This window comes from Lissotriton helveticus, chromosome 6 (genome assembly GCF_964261635.1).
Source record: "Lissotriton helveticus chromosome 6, aLisHel1.1, whole genome shotgun sequence".
NCBI classification, from domain to species: domain Eukaryota; kingdom Metazoa; phylum Chordata; class Amphibia; order Caudata; family Salamandridae; genus Lissotriton; species Lissotriton helveticus.
The window spans coordinates 1,453,300,633-1,453,316,968 of NC_136067.1; the positions used below are offsets into that span (position 1 = coordinate 1,453,300,633).

The 16,336-nt window shown below is 49.0% G+C and overlaps 1 protein-coding gene across 17 annotated transcripts in view; it reads left to right on the forward strand.

Annotated features, from left to right (window-relative positions):
* Positions 1-16,336, forward strand: part of STXBP5 (syntaxin binding protein 5) — a 1,512,194-nt gene that overhangs the window by 1,390,639 nt on the left and 105,219 nt on the right. For all 17 annotated transcript variants that reach the window (XM_078649248.1, XM_078649254.1, XM_078649249.1 and 14 more), the window contains one exon: positions 12,684-12,849. In XM_078649248.1, the coding sequence (XP_078505374.1) occupies positions 12,684-12,849 (166 nt within the window). The remainder of the gene's footprint in view (positions 1-12,683; positions 12,850-16,336) is intronic.

A 16,336-nucleotide genomic window follows, 5' to 3' on the forward strand; every position in this document is an offset into this window, starting at 1 on the left:
ATAGTTTGGCACCTGTACTCCTGTAAAGCGCTCTGTTGCCTCCGTCCATGTGCCTGTTATCATAGTTTGGTACCTGTACTCCTGTAAAGCGCTCTGATGCTTCCGTCCATGTGCCTGTTATAATTGTTTGGTACCTGTACTCCTGTAAAGTGCTTTGATGCCATTGACCATGTGCCTGCTATAATTGTTTGGTACCTGTCCTCTTGTAAAGCGCTCTGTTGCCTCCGTCCATGTGCCTGTTATCATAGTTTGGTACCTGTACTCCTTGTTCTTCGATCCACACCCGACCTGCTCTCATTCCGCAGGAAACTGAAAACCATACTATTCGTGAAGCCCCTTTAGTTCCTCGTGTGCTCTGCCACGTCTCTGTCTAAACTCAGCGCTTGGACGCCCCTGGGCAGCAACTGCGCTTAATAAATCGATAAATAAATAAATAAATAAAGCGCCCTGATGCCTCCGGGCCATGCGCCTGCTATCATAGTTTGGTACCTGTACTCCTGTAAGCGCTCTGATGCTTCCGTCCATGTGCCTGTTATAATTGTTTGGTACCTGTACTCCTGTAAAGTGCTTTGATGCCATTGACCATGTGCCTGCTATAATTGTTTGGTACCTGTCCTCTTGTAAAGCGCTCTGTTGCCTCCGTCCATGTGCCTGTTATCATAGTTTGGTACCTGTACTCCTGTAAAGCGCCCTGATGCCTCCGGGCCATGCGCCTGCTATCATAGTTTGGTACCTGTACTCATGTAAAGCGCTCTGTTGCCTCCGTCCATGTGCCTGCTGCAGGTAAGAGACGGCGCCGCCAGTCCCCGCGTCCCCTCTGCGCGCTGTGTGATCTTGTGACAGCTTGAAGTTATTGCTGCCTCTTGCGCTACGTGCAGTGCCAAGCATACCCTGTGTACAAGCACGTGTGCAAGGGGGTGGGGGAGGGCTGCAGGTGAGAACTAATCTGTGGGTACAGCAATAAAGTGCTCATACCTCCAAAGTGCTCGTATGTCAACTTTTCACCGCTGTGATCAAGTTCACTTCCCATTAGACGTCGGGTCTAAACTTCATTTTCTCTTGAAATTGTTATAATTGATGTAGGTGTCGAGTCCCGTGACGCTGAACCACAGACAAGCGCCTGCACCAATGAGTGAAAGATCCTGGCTGCTTGCAAGCGCTACACAAATACAATTGGACACCACTTCTGCAGGTGCCGTGCTGCCCACGGGGTCCCCAACTTCTTGTCACTGCACTTGCCAAGCATAGTTTGGTACCTGTACTCCTGTAAAGCGCCCTGATGCCTCCGGGCCATGCGCCTGCTATCATAGTTTGGCACCTGTACTCCTGTAAAGCGCTCTGTTGCCTCCGTCCATGTGCCTGTTATCATAGTTTGGTACCTGTACTCCTGTAAAGCGCTCTGATGCTTCCGTCCATGTGCCTGTTATAATTGTTTGGTACCTGTACTCCTGTAAAGTGCTCTGTTGCCTCCGTCCATGTGCCTGTTATCATAGTTTGGTACCTGTACTCCTGTAAAGCGCTCTGATGCTTCCGTCCATGTGCCTGTTATAATTGTTTGGTACCTGTACTCCTGTAAAGTGCTTTGATGCCATTGACCATGTGCCTGCTATAATTGTTTGGTACCTGTCCTCTTGTAAAGCGCTCTGTTGCCTCCGTCCATGTGCCTGTTATCATAGTTTGGTACCTGTACTCCTGTAAAGCGTCCTGATGCCTCCGGGCCATGCGCCTGCTATCATAGTTTGGTACCTGTACTCATGTAAAGCGCTCTGTTGCCTCCGTCCATGTGCCTGCTGCAGGTAAGAGACAGCGCCGCCAGTCCCCGCGTCCCCTCTGCGCGCTGTGTGATCTTGTGACAGCTTGAAGTTATTGCTGCCTCTTGCGCTACGTGCAGTGCCAAGCATACCCTGTGTACAAGCACGTGTGCAAGGGGGTGGGGGAGGGCTGCAGGTGAGAACTAATCTGTGGGTACAGCAACAAAGTGCTCATACCTCCAAAGTGCTCGTATTTCAACTTTTCACCGCTGTGATCAAGTTCACTTCCCATTAGACGTCGGGTCTAAACTTCATTTTCTCTTGAAATTGTTATAATTGATGTAGGTGTCGAGTCCCGTATGTAAAGGTGTATATTTGTACTGGACACGTGGGGTGAACGGGGGACCCTCCAGCCGAGGGGGGGGGGGGGGTTATTTGCATCTATGATGTTAGAATTCGGGAAGGGGTAACTGGTGTTAAAGTGCATAGATTCCGACTGCAGCATGTTGTCAGCGTTGAAGGCACTTGATATTAAATGTCTGGGCGATATGGAGCACACACCTTGTAGTTAAATATAAACTATGTTTGTTTTTAATGAAATGTGGAGCGAATATTTGTTGAAATGCTGGACATCGCAATGTTTCAGTTTTGGGAGGGGGTAAAAAGGAAAGCGTTTTTACGAAATGTCTGCTGCCTGGAGGTAATTGGGAAGGGTCTGGGTGTGTGTTGCATAGCGCCTAATCCTGGTGTACAGGCTGTGTTTAAAAGATTATGTTGGTGAACACACGAGCAGCGGCGCAGGGAAATAAGTGAATTGCACAGGATCACAGTGTTTTAAAAAAAAAAAATTCAGCTTCAAACTTCAGTCTTCTCCAATTCACAAGCAGTGATGGGGTCTGCGGACCACCTCTTCTCGACGTGTGCGGTCTTTGTGGGTGGGAAGAAGTGTTGTGCGGGGGGAGGGTTTTGTGTCCCCTGCATAGGTTGTGACTTCATATCTCCCAAGGAGATGCAGGAGCGAAAAGCAACAGCAAAGTGGTCGCCAGGGGGTCATTCCTTCTCCCCAGCAACTAGGAACACCTCCAGCCGGAGGGAGTCACCGCGCACCCATACTCGTGAGAAGAAACATGAGGAGGACAGGGGGGACGGGCTCACGGACAGCGGGGGGGGGGGCATTTACGACGCATTTACACACGGGCTCAGGGAGGGGGGACGGGCTCACGGACAGCGGGGGGGGCATTTACGATGCATTTACACACGGGCTCACGGACAGCGGGAGGGGGGGGCTGCGGGAACGGCCAGCACTCACCTGGACCTGGACTTCCTCCGTCTGCGGTCGGCCTCGGAATGGCCAAAACAAACACGGCGGACAAAAAAAAGAAACCCCGCCCACCGCCCGATGACTACACAGAGGGAACGCCCAGGGAAAAAATCTCGGGAACGCCCCCGAATCTGGTCCGTGAATGACGGACAGATCTCTGTTCCAATGGCTAGCCTCCATTTATGGAGCTAGCCAATGGAACATAGGGCGTATTCAAGCGTCCCTTACTGAAGACTACAGATTTCTCTGGAGGCGGAGCTAAAGCTCCGTGCTCCAGCGAAACCTAAAAAGTAGTGCTTAAAGACTATAGAAGACCTACCGTGTAACAACCAAAGTAAAAGGGCCAATCCTCATGGGAGGTTACAAATGAAATGAAGACGATGCGATACTGAGGTTGGGACTAACAAGCCAAATAACAAATCAGAAGGCAGCATTTACGAAGGATAATGACACAAGCCAATGACAAATATGGGCGGAGAGTGGGTGGGGCTTCAAATACATACTCCAGTATAGCATGGCTCGCAGAGCAACGCATGCGCTGCCCAGGTTCGACCTAAAAAGGAGTATGTTTTCATTTCAGTCCGAGCAACAGTTAAGTAGCTAGATAAGTTAAGTAGCGAAGATAAGCTTCTGAGGCTTCTTTTTACTTCCAGCGCTGGGATGCCCACGGGTAGCCATGCGCTTTATAAATGCCACTTCTATTCTAATCTAAGTAGCTGTTGCTCTCTTTGTGTCCCCCTCGACTCCTTGGAGGTATTTTACAGTCTGGAAAATAGTTTTTTGGTCTGCTGAGTTGAGGCAGGCCAGTATGGCTTGTCTACAGCAGCACAGTAATTGTCGACGTAGGCTTAGAGTATAATTTGAGGCAGATGATGTGCAACAAGTCTTAGGTCGCAAGGCCGCATAGTCGACTGATCATTTCCCCTTCTACGCTTGAGGGAGTTGAAAGGGCGTTCAATGGCACATGGCTTACCTCGGAAATTTGGGAACGTCTACAAATGTGTTCATATGTGGGCATTCCCAAACTCTTGTCCGACTTAGTAACTCCCCTTCTCGGCTGGCAAGAGTACATATCACCCTCAGATTGGTGGGGTGTACATGAAGGAATTTCCCTATGGAAAACCCCCTGAAAAAAAGTATATTTGCACAATGGGCTGTATTGCTGCTGTGAAGCCTTCTCTCATAAAGAACTCTGAAAAGCAGGAATTGTAGCAGCAGGTAAACTCCCCTGACCTTCTCACCTGTAACCTACACCTCGTACATGCTTCCAGTCTTACTAGCAGGAAGCTATGCAAATAGTGACTTAACGTTAAAATAGGTTCAGGCAGAGGCGGAAATGTGTGACCATATTTTACATTTATTCTCGTTTTCTTTTTTACATTTATCAACTAAATAGCCTCATCCCTGTGAGATTGATACATTGGATGAGATACCCGTACAGTGATTCAAAGATCTGAAAGAGACAATTAGTTATTGATTCCTCACCTTAGAATTACCCCCAGGCGTCAGACTGGATCCGGAGAATTTTTCTTCAGAAGTACCCCTGCGCGTTGGTAGGTGGCATCGGTCGACTCCGCGTTCGTCATGGTCGCCGGAATGACGTTGCGGTATCTACTTAGACACCGCCCCTGCACGCTGACTTCAGTTCTTTCTTATTCCGCGCCAGCCAGCGCAGATCCGGAGAGAACAGTACCTCAAGTCACTTTTTGATTCTATTTTTGCGACTTTTTGTCAACCTCTTTTGAGTCGTTATGGCTCCTGGTGCACAGGGATGTCATCTCGGTGGACCGGTTTTAAGCCTTATGGCTCCTGCCGCAAACTGATGTCGGTGACGGACCCCCATCTTGTGTGCCTCTGGTGCAACCACGACCCGAAGTCTTGCTCCCACTGCCAGGGCATGGCCCGAAGTCTTTGCGAAGCGGTCCCGAAAGCTTCTGGAGGCCCAGCAGTCGGCTCCATGCCACTCAGGGTCCTGGTCGAGAGGGAGGTCGCGGGACCGGTCACGGAGCCATCACCACCGTTCCTCGTCGAAGTCTTCGGGTAAATTGAAGCACAAGAAGAAGGCAAAAAAGCACCATCGTGCTTCGTGTTCTCCCTGTCCGTCGGCCGATGGGACACAGGATGCGGATGATAGTCGTCTGGCTCCGCCCACGGAGCCTGTTGGGTTGACATTGAACCTCCCCCCCCTTTCTGGGAGCCGGAGCGACACCCGCCCAACTTCGTAGTTTTTACGAAGCCCTCCATTCTATTTTTGGGCAGCCCGATTCCGCTGGCTGCCTTCGGGCCCCGCAGACTCAGCTGGGGGCTCTAGGCCTTCGATGCCGGCAGCTTCCGCAGCGCAGAACCCCCAGGGATCCAGCCCTGGATCTGGATCGGCACAGGTCGACCTTGTGACACCTCCTCTGGCACCGAATTCATTGGCGACACCTTCACCCCCTCTGACACCGGTTGTGTCTCCAGCCGATGTCGACCCCGCCTCCCCCCTCAATGTGGACACGGAGCCGGACCAACGTTGAGACCAGTGCTGACCTGTACTTTTGTCCCCTTGTTATACCTTGATGTTCCCTATCACCCTGAGTGGCTACCAGAGGAGGGTGAGGAGTACTGGGAGGGGTCTGGCAGACCAGTTGGACGAACCGGACTGGAGAGAGGAGTTGGGTGAGGCCAGTGGTCTGGACACTTCCCAGGACCTTGGCATGCTTTCTCCCCTACCGTGGGTACGGAGGAGGGTGCATCATATGCAGTGGTGTTGCATAGGGCGGCCGTGGCCTTAAACCTCGAGCTTCCTACGGTGACGGTTAGGACTAACCTCCTGACCGAGGTCCTTAAACCGACAGCAGCCTCTTCGGAGCCCCTGCTGCTGTTCAATGAGGCCCTCACGGACCTCCATTTGGGCACTTGGTCCAAGCGCAACACAGGGGCTCCTGTGGACAGGATGAATGCCTTATGCCACCGCCCGGCCCGGGCGACCCCATTTTCCTCTCCCAACACCCCATCCCTGAAAGCTTGGTGGTCAAGCCTCGACATCCAAGGGTGCTTTCCCTACTGCATCACCTGATAGGGAATCCATGAAACTGGATTATTTAGGGATGAAAATGTTTTCTTCCTCCAGCTTAGCACTGCGGTCGGTGAACACCGCATGTCTCTTGGGCCGTCACTCCCACTCTGTGAGGGACACGATCGCGCAGGTGCTGCAACAGTGCCCGGAGGAGGCCCGGGACGTGCTCTCCCGTGCAGTAGCAGAGGGGAGAGATGCAGCAAAGTTCAACATCCGATGTGGGCTGGACACTGGCGACTCGCTAGGCAGGATGATTTCCACGTCAGTTGCCCTTAGATGCTACGCCTGGCTGAGGTCCACTGGCTTTTCGGGTGATGTCCAAGCTGCACTTTTGCACATGCCCTTTGATGACCGTCGCCTATTCTGCGACAAAGCAGACCATGTGTTCAAGTGCTTTAAGGACTCCAGGGCTACGACCAGATCCTTGGGCCTCGCTTCCACCTCTAGCCCCGCGCAGTCTGCTTTTCGCCCCTTCAGAGCTACGGAAGGGGTGCCCCGCCACATTCCACCCAGTGCCACAGGCCTGGGCAAGCTGTCCAGCCTCTATGCGACCGGGGACGTGGGACCCACCGCCGTGGGTCAGGGAGCCAGCGGGCGGGCCAGTCCAAAAGCGCCCCTCTGCAGCAACCTCCAAGCCCTCCTAGTCTGACCTTTCAGGGCCACCAATCGCCAGTGGGTGGCAGGATCAGCCATCACCTCCCCCACTGGCTTAACATCACGTCAGACAGGTAGGTTTTGTAGATAATCCGAAGGGGCTACTCCCTCCCCTTCGAGATTATCCCTCCATCATGCCACCTAAATTCCATTGCATGTCAAAGGATCACCTGGCCCTTCTCCAACAGAAAGTTAAGGCTCTCTTGGCCAAGGGAGCCATCGAGCGAGTTCCTGCCCAAGAAGTTGGTTGTGGTTGTCATTCCCACTATTTTCTGGTGCCCAAAAAGGACAAGGGCCTGGGTTCTATCTCGGTTCTCAGGAGCATCAACCGCTTCCTCTAGAAGGAGAAGTTCAAAATGTTGACACTGGCTCAGGTCCTGTCTGACCTCGACCCTGGAGACTGGATGGTAGCGTTGGACTTGCAGGATGCTTATTTTCACATCCCTGTCCTGCCGGCCCATCGGTGTTACCTACGTTTCACAGTAGGCCACGAGCACTTTCAGTTTACTGTGCTCCCCTTTGGCCTTACCAGCGCAGCGCTGGTGTTCATGAAGGTGATGGCGGTGGCCGCAGCTCATCTGCACAGATCAGGGGTTCCAGTCTTCCCCTACCATGACGACTGGCTGTTGAAGGCGGGCTCGCCCCAGGCTGTTCTCTCCCACCTCTAGACTGCAGCCAACCTTCTGCATTCGCTGGGCTTCACCATCAACGTGCCGAAGTCACACCTGATTCCCTCTCAGAAGCTCCTTTTCATCGGAGCGGTTCTGGACACGGCGCAGTTTCGGGCTTATCCTCCAGATCAGAGAGTCTGGGATATTTGGACTATCATTCCGATCTTTCAGCCTCTATCCCGGGTTTCGTTCAGAATGACCATGAGGCTATTCGGCCTCATGGCCGCCTGCATCCTGCTGGTGGACTATGCCAGGTGGCCTATGCAGGCTCTGCAATGGGACCTGAAGTTCCAGTGGGCACAACATCAGGGGAACCTTCCGATTGCATCCAGATTTCGTATGGCAATGCACATCAATTGAAGTTGGGGCTAACAAACAAGGATTGGGTCAACAGCAGGTCCCTTCTCCCCTCCCCAGCTAGAGTTCACAGTGGTGACAGATGCATCACTTCTGGGGTGGGGTGGCCACATGGGAGAGGGGCAGATCAGAGACCGCTGGTTTCAGGCAGAGTCCGGGCTCCACATCAACCTTCTGGTGCTTCGGGTGATCCGTCTTGTACTGAAGGCATTCCTACCTTCTATCAAAGGGAGAGTAGTGCAGGTGTTCATGGATAACGCCAACGTCGTGGACCCTTTTTCAGGAAGCAATTTGTCTCTGGAAGTGGCTGGAACATCAGGGCATGTACCTGGTGGTTTAACACCTGGCAGGTTCTCTGAACACCAGGGTGGATGAGCTCAGCCACCGGTGCATGATGGATCACGAATGGCGTCTTCACTCGGAGGTGGTGCAAAGTCTCTTTCAGCGGTGGGGAGAGCCTTGGTTAGATCTATTCGCCACAAAAGAGAACATGCAATGTAAGCAGTTCCTCACGTTGGAACGTCCGCTTTTTGTCGTGAGTGGAGCTGCGGTCTTCCATACGCCTTTCCGCCTATACTACTTTTACCCAGCGTACTGAAGAAGATCAAGTGAGACCGGATCCAAGTAATTCTTGTGCCCCTGGCCTGGGCACGAAGAGTCTGGTATCCTGGGCTCTTACACATCGCCATCGATTCTCCGATCACACTGCTCCTTCAGGAGGATCTTCTGTCGCAGCAGCAGGGGACGGTCCTCCACCCGAACCTGTCCAGCCTCCACCTCCTTGTGTGGAGATTGAGCGGCGACAGTTGACAGCTTTCGACCTTCCTCCCAAAGTCTGTAACGTTATTTTGGCAGCCAGGCTTCCCGCCACCAAAATGGTATACGCCTTTAGATGGAAAAAGTTTGTGGCATGGTGCGCGGCAGAGGCTGTGGGTCCCCTTTCTGCTCCCCTTTTGGAGGTTCTCCTCTTCATTCTTTCTCTTCCCGAGCAGGGCTCTGCTCTATACACTCTAAAGGCCTAACTTTCGGCCTTTCTTCGGCTTCGTGATCAGCCTTCTCTTTTCAAGTCCCCTATTGTAAATCGCTTCCTTAAGGACATTACTCACTTGTTTCCTCCAATTTCTTTCGTAATGCCCAGGTGGGACTTGAACCTGGTTCTGACCTACCTTATGTGTGCTCTGTTCGAGCCGCTACATAATTGTCCTGACGCTTAAAACTGCCTTTCTGGTCGCCATCACCTCTGCTCGGGGACTGAGTGAGCTGAAAGGCTCTTTATTCAAAACCTTCTTTCCTGGCTGTTCATCCAGACAGAGTTGTCCTTCGCACTAGGCCTTCTTTCCTTCCCAAAGTGGATACCTTTTTCCACTTAGAACAGACCATCACTTTGCACACCTTCTTCCCGCCCCACTTCCTTCTGGTCCAAAAAGTACGCTTTCATTCTATCTGGATTAGATAAAACAATTCCGAGTGGATGACCAGCTCTTTGTTGGCAATGTGGGCGCCAAGAAAGGTTGGGCCGTGCAAAAACGAACCATCTCTCAATGGGTCGTTCTTTGCATCAAAAACTGCTATTCCTTAGCGAAAAAGGAACCTCCAGTGGGGTTGCGTGCCCATTCCACCAGTGCGACAGCAGCTATAACTGCTTTGGGATGTGGAGTCCCCCTTCATGACATCTGCCAGGCACCTACGTGGGCTTCATTGCACACGTTTACCAAACACTACTGCCTGGCCAGCCAAGTCGGGAGAGATGGCTTCATTGGCCATTCAGTTCTCCAGGACTTTCTGGTGTGAACTTGGTTCGCAGTCCCACCTCTGGGGTTGGTATTGCTGGGGTATCTATTCTAGGGTGAGGAATAATTCATAAGTAATTGTCAGTTTCAGATGAACAAGTTACTTTCCTTCGGTAACAATATATCTGTAAGAAACATAGATTAGTTATGGATTCCTTACCGCCCCACCCATCATCCCCTTTCTGCAAACTGCCTTCTAGGATAAGGGACTGCCCCTCAGGGCCCTAGTTTTGTGCACCAGTGGTCAGTGTCTTGCATGGCTGTGTGCTTCTGGCGTGGAATATTGTGTAAATAACTGACATCAGTGAGCAGGGGCGGTGTCTAAGAAGATACTGTGACGTCATTCCCGTGACCACGACGCCAACGACAAACCAGAGTCAACCGACGCCACCTACCGACACGCAGGGGTAATGCTGAAGAAAAATTCTCCGGATCCAGTCTGACGCCTGGGGGTAATTCTGAGGTGAGGAATCCATAACTAATCTATGTCTCTTACGGATATATCGTTACCGACGGTAAGTAACATGTTCCTTATGCATAGGTGTCTGCAGGTGGCACAGTAATAGAACTTCTATGCAGTTATATATCATGCGAATTAATCAAAATTGATAGAATATGTTTTTTGCCAGTTGTCAAAACACATTTCTTTTGTAAAGTATATTTTTTTAAATACCGCTGCACATTATGCAGGACCTCTAAGAAGGTTAAATAAACTACCATTAAAATGTATGTCCCAACAAAATTCTTTCCATAGCAAAATGCTTCTCTCCTAGTGCACTGTCTCTGCCTTTTAATCGCCCTTGGACGGAATCTTATTCTGTGTTTTAATGTGGAGTAGTGCAGGGGACCTCACTGTTTATTTGAGATTAGGGCGTCGGAGACAGCAGTTTTAATCCCTGCTGCGAGTTCATGTCTCTCACCGACATTTTAAGCACCCCAAATCATTGGTCATTATTGTTTGCTAAGCAAATAAGCAGTGTGTGCAGGGTAGGGCCTCGCACAGGAAACGTGATAGAATGGCAATACTGGTCTCTGAAAACAATTAAAACAAGCATTGGTAAATGCATTAGGTTTCGCCTGTGTGATTAATAGTAAGCTATTTATTTTGTAAATTGTAGCTTGCTGACTAGTTGTACAATATAAGTTACAGCAAGTCTGTTAAAGTCTGTTAAAGTGTTATGACTTGTTTATGTTCAAAAAGGCAATATATTGTGCTGTTACTAGAGGTAAAGTACGGGTAATTAATAGCAAAATGTTGAGAAATGAAAGATGGACACAATAGAATTAACTGATGTAATAGGAATATTATGTGTTTAGAGGAGTTCTGACTACTTTTGAGCCTGGTGCCACTGCACCTGTTGCACCATTCAAATCATGACTCTATTCTCTGTAAGGTAACTGCACTTATGACTGCCTGTTTAATAGTAAAATATTGCTATATTTGATGTTTAGAGGGGTTCCTAGAGCTTTTGGCCCCGGTGTCACTGCACCTGCTGCACCATTGAAATCATGGTTCTAGTGCCTGCTAGGTAACTGCAGTGTGACTGCTTGTTTAGTGGTAAAATTGAGCAATATTCTGCATTTAGTAGGGTTCCTAGAGCTTTTGACCCTGGTGCCACTGCACCTTCAGCACCATTCAAATCAAGCCCCTTTTAACTGCAAGATAACTGCAATTGTGTCTGCTTGTATAGTAGTAAAATATAGCAATATAAGGTTTTTATAGGAGTTCTGACAACTTCTGGGGCCGGTACTGCTGCACCTGGTGCACCATTCAAATCATCACCCTGTTGTCTGCAAGGTAAGTGCACTTGTGGTTGCCTGTTTAGGAATAAAATATAGCAATATTAGGTGTTTAGTGGTGTGCCTGGCGCTTTTGGTCCCGGTGCTACTGCGCCTGCTGCACTATTAAAATCATGACCCTAGTGCTTGCTAGGTACCTGCACTTGTGACTGGGCCAGAGCTATCATGAGTGCAACCCAAGGCTGATTTCACCAGTGGAAGAAATGCATGCTTTTTTTAAATACAGAGAGCTCAGTGCTCCACCAGCCAACCCAAGCCTAGGGTCCGATCACCATGACAGATGTCTCATGGCTTGGGATTTGTTAATGACACTCTCATTGGCTGTGACCACCAGGCCGCTACAGCCTAACCCTTTCGTACTGTGTTTTGTATGTACATCAGGCACATTCGACATTAATGTTCGTTTGCCCTTATAGAAATCTGCTTGGGGATCGGGTATTGGGTATCACCCACCCCATGTGAAGTGTATGGTGGGAAAATTGGTCATACCACCTAATACGTGCTGCGGATTGTTTTTTTCTTTGGAAATGCACTGGGTTTGAGTCATTACTTTACACAGAAATGTAATGTACACTGATGAGGTACCTTAAGTCGCATGGCTGACTGCCCAGTGAAGGGAGATGCATTGATTCTTGACTTCTTGTATTAAGCAATTGAAAGCATTTGGTTTTTATTCCTATTGCTATAAATAGGAAGTAGGAGCTAATAGGCAGAATTTAATTTTATAAGTGTATTAACAGTGCCCGTCGATTTACTTTCAAACCGATAGTGAATACGTCAAAGTATAAATCAGAAATAAATGCAAATTATGTAGTCACTTCTCAAGGACAGTGCTATGAATGAGCCTGTCCGGCACTCAGTACCTGTAGTTCTTTCATTTGAAAGGGCGAGTACCTGCACTTTTCAGCACTGCTTCAATATATTTAATAGGAGTTCCGCACTTCTCAGGAGTAAACAGGTGAGTACCTGCACTTTTATATTTCCATTTAAAGCAGTGCTCAAGAGGGTCATAAAATCTGTGTGTGTGACGGGAATTCAGTTGCCGTTGCTTTGTCATCTCCTCACTTAATTGAGAACTATTTTAGCATTCAAAGCTCCTGTTCTAGAGTTTTGCCTCATGCCATTGTTGAACTGTTTAGGGTAAGATAACATGCTAATTCTTTAAGAAGATTACTTACCAAGGACATTTTTACGTTTTATTAATGTGGAAGACGAGGATCTTGCCAATGGCTTGCATTTTGACAATAGGATTTTGAATATTGCTTTCTTTTTCCCTCCAAGTTTGCCAAGTTTAAGGCCATTGTTGGATGTAAATTACCTGCCTCTTACCAACATGCGGATAGCCAGAACATTCTGCTTCACTAACAACGGACAAGCATTATATCTAGTTTCACCTACAGAAATCCAGAGAATCACATACAGCCAAGAAACCTGTGAAAACTTACAGGTATGGAAGTGAATACTTATTGATTTGTAATACATATTAGACCGAAATGGTTTTAACTAATTTTGACCTAATTTACACCATTACGTGTTCCAAAAGACATTTGTTTCAGTGTTTCATATATTTTAGCCTTCAAGTAGATGGATGTAGGTTTTTTTCTAGCTGGAAAAAAGGGATATAGAAGATGGCAATATTGGAAATTAGTAACGGTAGGAGCTACACGCCCTTGCAAGTGTATCACCTGTTCTTTTTGTTTAAATGAGCATAACCTTGGTTTAGTATGCATTATTCTGCTGTCTGATTCCTTCAGTTCACAACTACAGAGAAAATCAACTGGACAGTGAAACTATTTATTAACCCTTGAGGTGGAGTGTATATTTCCTGCATGCATTCTCTTTTATGTTCTTTTATTTTCAACACTGGGTTCCTTGCATCTAATTATTATTCTGATGTTGGTGCTAAATTCCTATTATTTGTAGTTTTTGATTGTACATCTTCACGCAGATTCCCCACCTTATAAATATCTCCTGGCACCATACTAGATCTGAAAACGTTTTCTCCAATAATAGCTCTCCAGCTCTACAAAGTGTCACCACATAGCTGAAACTGCTAGTCAGCCCACCCATAAAGCGACAACACCAACCAATAAATGTCTCAGTTTGGTACACTGATGTCAGTTCCTGTTCTTTTGTGGCTTATTGACATCGTTCTTCAGCATCTACAAAGTTCCACAAAGTTTCAATGATGACTCAACAATAGATTAGGTAAATTGTCAACGCTTACGGTCTTGGGGATTCAAACCCGTTCGAAGATGCCAAAACAAAATGTCCCTGTCAAACCCTGCAATATCTGCATGTGCTATCTGGGTCCTGACTGCTAACCTACAGCTTGTGGCTCCGGCACCTCCATGTATCAAAATCTTTCAGGCAGCGGAAAACCAAATTATTTGTGGCTTGCACCCATAAAGGCACTCCCAAATAGCCCCCTCCCCTTTTTAGGTCTCGCAGACCTGGGGTGCAGCGCGCATGCGCTGCTCGCTCTGCGAGGCTTCTTGTAATCTAGTAGATTCCAGACGGAGACTTCAAGCCCCGCCCATCATTCCTATTGGCTGACGTCATCGTTTATACTAAACACTGGCTTCCGATTTAAAATGAGGCTTCTTTGTTACCGCCCTGTCTCCTTCTAGGACGGCCCATCCGGACTGGATCTTTCACTTTCCGCGTTACACAGTCTCCTTCATTAGGCGGGATGCACTATATATTTGTCACAATGCTGACAGCTTACCTCGTCCTCAGACCCCAGGTGGCACAGCGCCCTCTACCCACACCGCTCTCATAGCAAACCCCTCCCCACCACACGCCGCCCAGCGAATGAAATAAAGAGGTGCTCTACGCAGATGTCAGACTGCTTCAGCCATCCTCCTGTGGCTCTTTTAAGGATCCAATCCAAGTGCCCTTCATTAGCCAGGCAGCTCAGTCAGTGTCTGCAGACGCAGCGCCGGGCGCAGGTCCTGCTCACACCACATGTGCACCGTGAGCCCGGTGGAAGAGCTCCCCCTGCGCTGGCCATGCTCCGCTGGCGGCTCTCTGCTGCTCTCCCCCAGTCGCCCGAACGCGCCTGCCAGTCTCCCCTTCACCGGTGCAGCTCGGGCAGGGGGGAGGTCGTGCGCAGCCCATGCATCACTTGGGTCCTAAACTCATCTCCGGCAACTTCTGCATACTGCTTCCATTCCAGCCCTGCCCCTTTCAGAGAGCGGGTGATGCTGGAGCGAGGGGCATTTTATAAAAATCCGGTGCAAAACAGCTTTAATTGATGTTTGCGAGTGCAAAGGTCATTGTGACTCTCCAGGGATCAAGCTCAGTGGAAGGGGAGGATGTAGCATCACTACTGGGCATGCTTGGCATACACTTGTACGTGCACGCCGACGTCACACTATTTTCTCTCTATGTCAAGACACCATTTTGCATCTCAAGAGTAAACTGCCTGGAAATAGTCGGGTCCTGGCAATTATGCAACAGCTGGTAAACTAGCTAATTGGTATCACTTCCCATAGTGATATATGTCTTTCTGTAAAGACTATATGTATTTACTATTATTCAAAACATATCACGAACAGAAAGCGTTCTGTGTTGAATTTCTTATGCAACTCAACGCAATTTTGTGAAAAAAATATCTTGATATGTTTTCTGTGAAGCTTTAGATGCTAAGGGACAACATTATTACAGCGAGCAATGCATGCATGCTCAGAGCCGCACCATGGTGGACCTGGGCGGCTGCCCAAGGAGACAGCTCTGCGAGCCCCTGCCGCCCCGTCCTGCTCTGCTGGGCCCTGCTGCTGCTCTGCGCCCTGGCGAGCTCTGCGCTGGCAGACTTCTCAGGAAAGACTCTCTCTGCTTCACAGCCTGTCCTCTTAGCAGGTGCGTTCCTTCCCTGTGGTCGTGTCCCAGCTGCAGCAGGCAGGAGCGTGCACTGCGTCCCGGAAGTAACAGCCCTAAAGCAAGCAAGGAGTATACCTCCTAACCGCAGTTAAGTAGTGGAAACTGTCTAAATTGGGGTGCAGACAGTCCCTCTCACCCCTCGACCTGCTGCCACTGCACCTTCTGCACTATGAATCGCTATACCTCCTGAGCAGGCATGGTAGAGTTAACGCCACGCCTTGTATGGAACTACAAGGATGCACCTTACACGTGCAGGTATGACCCTGTGAGCTGCATGCCCCGCAGGTGGATTCGTTTTAGAAACAAAGGTCCTTAAAGAACATAATAAAATTATGATATAGACTAGAAAAAGTGCTATATTCAAGATGTCCAGCCGGACAATAAATTTAATGAAACAAATATTCCGAAAAATTCAAAAGCACAGTAATAGAGTGGAACACAGTCCTGCATCCTGCAAAAACATAAAACAATTACAAGTGGACAAAAACATTTCAGGCAAAGCAAAACGTAGCTTATGGCCAATATGACTGATAAGGGCAAGCTTTCAATTTAACAGGTTCTGCACTGGTTTTAACACATTGGTTTAACATGCAGACTGTATGAACAAGTTGACGACGTTTCGATCCTTTATTAAAAAATGCTGGGATCATCATCAGGACGGGTGTAGTACAAGCCTGAAACAATGTACTGCCTCATTGAATTGTCGGAGGCGTGTTGGCTCACTTGGAATTGCTTTAAAGCGCGGAACTGGGTTGTTTAGCCCATGCGTGAAGGCTCGTTTGGAGCTGGGGAACTGCTGCAATGAGCAGTCCGTTTTAGCAATTTTGGGCAGTAACCAAGAAAGGATGAAAAATGTGCTAGCTTCGATAAGCTAGGAATTCGGGCAGGGTTTAAGATACCGCAAGAACCCCGTTAATACTGGAAAGTGATCCGATCGCGTGCTCGATGGCCGCAGGTGGAAGCACAGTCCCTCATCCATGAGAGCGCAGTCTTAATTGCAGCTGGCATGCATCGCACTGTGTGACCCTGTGCCTGTGGGCTCGTAACACTGA